The 2688-nt window shown below is 64.1% G+C and overlaps 1 protein-coding gene across 1 annotated transcript in view; it reads right to left on the reverse strand.

Moving 5' to 3' along the window:
- WNT1 (wingless-type MMTV integration site family member 1) overlaps positions 1–2525 on the reverse strand; it is a 3341-nt gene extending 816 nt beyond the window's left edge. Inside the window, exons 1-3 of the mRNA XM_006755563.1 lie at positions 2392–2525; positions 1410–1663; positions 440–705 (exon numbers count right to left, since the gene is read on the reverse strand). Of these exons, the coding sequence (XP_006755626.1) occupies positions 440–705; positions 1410–1663; positions 2392–2495 (624 nt within the window). The 5' untranslated portion in view covers positions 2496–2525. The remainder of the gene's footprint in view (positions 1–439; positions 706–1409; positions 1664–2391) is intronic.
- Between the last annotated feature and the right edge of the window lie 163 nt (positions 2526–2688).

Here is a 2688-nt window from a genome sequence, read left to right on the forward strand (position 1 = left end):
CCATCCCCATGACAGCCTCCTCCCGGGCGCCGCTGGGACCTCAGCACAGGGCCAGGCCCAGCCGTGCGCCGCGCCCAGGGGAAGGGAGGCAGGAAACGTCCCGCAGGGATTTGGATATCACGCTGTCTTGGCCTTTCAGCCTTACTTTTTGAATCTGGACAGTGGAGGAGCCAGTAGGCAATGATTTCTATGGGTTACATGACTTCTAACCTCTTCGGTTCTACCAGGCACCCCTGTGCCTCCTGCCACTTAACGCTTCCATTCTCAGGCTTCCCTCCACGTCCCCCCCCCCCCGCCCCGCTCCCTCAGGATGCGCTCCCCTGGTTCTCTGCCCTGAGTCCTGGCCTGATCGCCAACCGTTACTTCCCAAGCAGGCGGTCAGCCCCTGCGCAGTCCCTTGCCGCTCCGCGTCGGTTGCAGAGCTCCTCAGTCGGCTCACCGTTCGGCCCGCCTCGTTGTTGTGAAGGTTCATGAGGAAGCGCAGGTCCCGCCCCTTCTCCCCGGAATCCACAAACTCCCGGCCGAAGAGGCGACCGAAGTCGATGTTGTCGCTGCAGCCTCCCCAGTGCCAATCGGGGCCCCCAGGCCCGCGTCGCCGGTAGTCGCACGTGCAGGACTCGATGGAGCCCTCGGAGCAGGAGCGAGCCACCGAGTGGGTGACCCCAGCAGAGGTGATCGCGAAGATAAATGCTGTTTCCCGACAGCCTGTGGGGGAAGGGATCAGGGATCAGCGAAGGGCCGCGCAGGGTGCAGGGTGCGGCGAGCACCCTCAGTGGAGAGCTGGGGACCCTGGAGCCCGCCGCCCCGCCTCCGCCCTGGGCGTCCAGGCGGTGGGCTGTGTTGGGAAGCTGGCCTCCTCGGGAAAGCACGTGCGTGGGCACGCCACCACGTCCACAGTTGTCCTCACGCTTTAGAGACTTAGCGCGCATTTTGGCTCCTCCGTGGAAGTGGGGCAACCCCAGAAAGAAAACAACAACAACAATAATGAAGAAAGGGGAGCGGAGGAACTCTGCACCGCCGACACCTCTCTGCAGCCCAAACTCGGCCCGTGTCGGCAAAGCAAGCCTTGCTGGGCTGGAGGCAAGACGCACCCCTGCAGAGAGCAGGGGCTGGGGAAAAGCGACCGTGGCCAGCGGCCAGCGGTCAGCGGTCAGCGGCCACAATTCAGGACTCCCTGTTTCTGAGGCAGTGACTTGGGAAAGTTAAGCTTCGCGTCCGAGGTGTACGGCTTGAACGCGTCTGGTGGGCTGAGTTTGGTGCAGAGCTGGCGCCGAGCGTAAAGCTCCCGGCCAGTTGATGGTGTGCCCCTGCCGCAGCCTGGGACATCTTCCCTGCGTTCGCCCACCCGTGCCCTGTGGGTGACCCTGAGTTCCCCTAGTCCCGGAGGCGCCGCCTTCCTGGGTACCCACCTCGGTTGACGATCTTGCCGAAGAGGTGGGGCCCCGAAGCCGTGGGGCAGTTCCAGCGGCGGTTCCGGAACTGCCACTTGCACTCGCGCACAGCGCTCTGCAGCCCCCCACTCACACTGTGCAGGATCCCCGGGTTCTGGCGGATCAGCCGCCGCTGCTTGCGGCTCAGCAGCTGCAGACTGGGCTCCAGCACCAGCTGCAGGCTCTTGGAGTCGGTCAGTAGGTTCGTGGAGGAGGCTACGTTCACGATGCCCCTGGTGAGACGCATGATAGCTCAGGCTCTGGAAGAGGGACCTTTCCCCTAACCAAAAAGGTCGTTCCCACCCTGCTGTGTTTCTGGAGCTAGTTGTCGGGGAAAGAGCGGCGGGAGATCAATAACAAGGTAATGACTCTGCTCTCCTGGGCTCGCTAGATTGAAAGGACTGATCGTCCAGACTTTGGTGAGACCGAGAGTTCTAGGGGTGCTAGGGGCCCTGGGTGTGGTGACTGGACGGGGAAGCATGGGGAACCCGGAAAATAGATGTCCACCTTGGCTCTCAGAGCCTGTTCCGGGCAGCCTGGCGAAGACATGCTGGCCTGCAATCCATGCCCACCCAAGGCGTGAAATGCTCAGGAGTCCCACCCTCTTCTTGTCTCCTTTCTAAGCACGCCTGGCCTTTCACTTCCTGGAGCAGGCAAACCTGTGGCGTGACTGCCACCGTCAGCCTGGGTCTGGGGCTCATGGAAGGAGGGCGGTGCTAGAAGGGAGTGGGCTCCCTCTGGAATATCGCGGACTGCCGTGGCCGGACCATTCACCCCACTTCAGCAGAGCTTGATTTTCTGGAGCAAACTCCGCTCCAGAGCGCCCCTCGGTGTCTCCTAGGGAAGTCCGAGCGCTGGAGGGAGCCTGTCTGCGGACGGATCCCAGAGCGTGGGAGCTGGATAGGGCTGGCCCCTGGCTCTGCGCCCCAGACAAGTGGCGACCCCGCACCAGCTCACTTACCACCATCGGCCACTGCTGTTGGCGGCCAGAGCTGCAGGCAGAGCGGCCAGCGCCAGCAACAGTGTAGCAGAAACCCAGCCGGGCAGCAGCGCCCAGTGCCCCATGGCCTGCCTGGCCTTGCCCGCTCTGTGTTGCAGTTGGGGCGGCTTTGGCTGCTGCCCGCGACGGTGGGACGGGATGCGGCGGTGGCGGCAGTGGTGAGAGTTCGCAGTCTGGCTCTAACAGCCCTGGGGGCGGGCGGCGGGCAGCATGGCTCGCGGTCCCAGCTGGTGGGCTGAGGCAGCCACGGCGGGGCGG

Source organism: Myotis davidii, unplaced genomic scaffold, assembly GCF_000327345.1.
Source record: "Myotis davidii unplaced genomic scaffold, ASM32734v1 scaffold290, whole genome shotgun sequence".
Classification (NCBI taxonomy): domain Eukaryota; kingdom Metazoa; phylum Chordata; class Mammalia; order Chiroptera; family Vespertilionidae; genus Myotis; species Myotis davidii.